General features: G+C 41.4%; 1 protein-coding gene across 1 annotated transcript in view; it reads left to right on the forward strand.

Moving 5' to 3' along the window:
• Positions 1-598, forward strand: part of LOC112464256 — a 1,252-nt gene extending 654 nt beyond the window's left edge. Inside the window, exon 3 of the mRNA XM_025031127.1 lies at positions 531-598. Coding sequence (XP_024886895.1) covers positions 531-587 — 57 coding nt within the window. The 3' untranslated portion in view covers positions 588-598. The remainder of the gene's footprint in view (positions 1-530) is intronic.
• The last annotated feature ends 437 nt before the right edge of the window (positions 599-1,035 follow it).

Consider the following 1,035-nt stretch of genomic DNA (forward strand, 5'->3'; position numbering starts at 1 on the left):
AACGAATTAAAATGCGTGTGTGATATATTACAAAATCAAAATACAGCCCTGACGAGGGAGATTGAGGATTATTGCAACATGGTGCGGCAGTTGCAGCAGCGCGTGAAGTGCTTAACGGAAAAGGTGCCTCCCTTTTTGCAACTCACCGTTCACGTGGACGAGGACGCCGCAATGCTCGAAAGAACGTGAGTATCTCTTTCAAACGCGAAATTATTTCTTATAATATAATTAAACGATAGATTTTATATTTATGTATATTTATAATTATTTACAATTATTTATATTTATTATTCATATTTATATTTGTTTATATTTATTAATTGTAATTTTTGCGTAGGGCTATCATTACTTCCTGGGTGAAAAAATCTCGGAACTAGATCAGATTCTTCGTGACGAAACTTCGTGGGATGCATAGGGACATCGCGCGGCTGGACTCGCACGAAGAGGCGGGTCGTCACGAGAGAGACGACGACGAGGGGGGGGATTCTCCGAACCTGAACAGCCAAGAAACAGTGACCGACAACGACGATGTCCCCGTCGCCGTATGTTGCGTCTCCCAATGTGAAAAAAATGCGAAAAAAATGTGAAAAACGATATATTGAAAAAAAATGTTATTAAATGACAGAAGTTTATGTATAATATGCTATATAATATTGTATTACAAATAAAATATTAACAGTGAAAATAAATGTTTTAACGATATCGCGTTTTCTTCACCGCTCGCTTTCGCACTCGATCTGACGCTTGGCGTTATCGCTCGCTCGCTCGCGTTCCTAACCGCATCTCGCGCTGGAGCCCCACTCCCGTATCGCGCTCTCGCTTTCGCTCGCCGTTTCTCTGTTTGTCGTGTTCCCGCGACCGGCCATTGTTACGCGCTGCCGCGACCGACCATTTTCGCGCGCTCGGTAGCATATAATGTACACGTATATAAATACGGAGGTGGTATGCAAAAAGAGGAACACCGTTTGTCATAGATTTTACGTCGATTTTTATTCGATAAAATATAGATAGAAGGATATATATGATACAATGGAG

Source organism: Temnothorax curvispinosus, unplaced genomic scaffold (genome assembly GCF_003070985.1).
Source record: "Temnothorax curvispinosus isolate PA1 unplaced genomic scaffold, ASM307098v1 QBEX01014052.1, whole genome shotgun sequence".
Lineage (NCBI taxonomy): Eukaryota > Metazoa > Arthropoda > Insecta > Hymenoptera > Formicidae > Temnothorax > Temnothorax curvispinosus.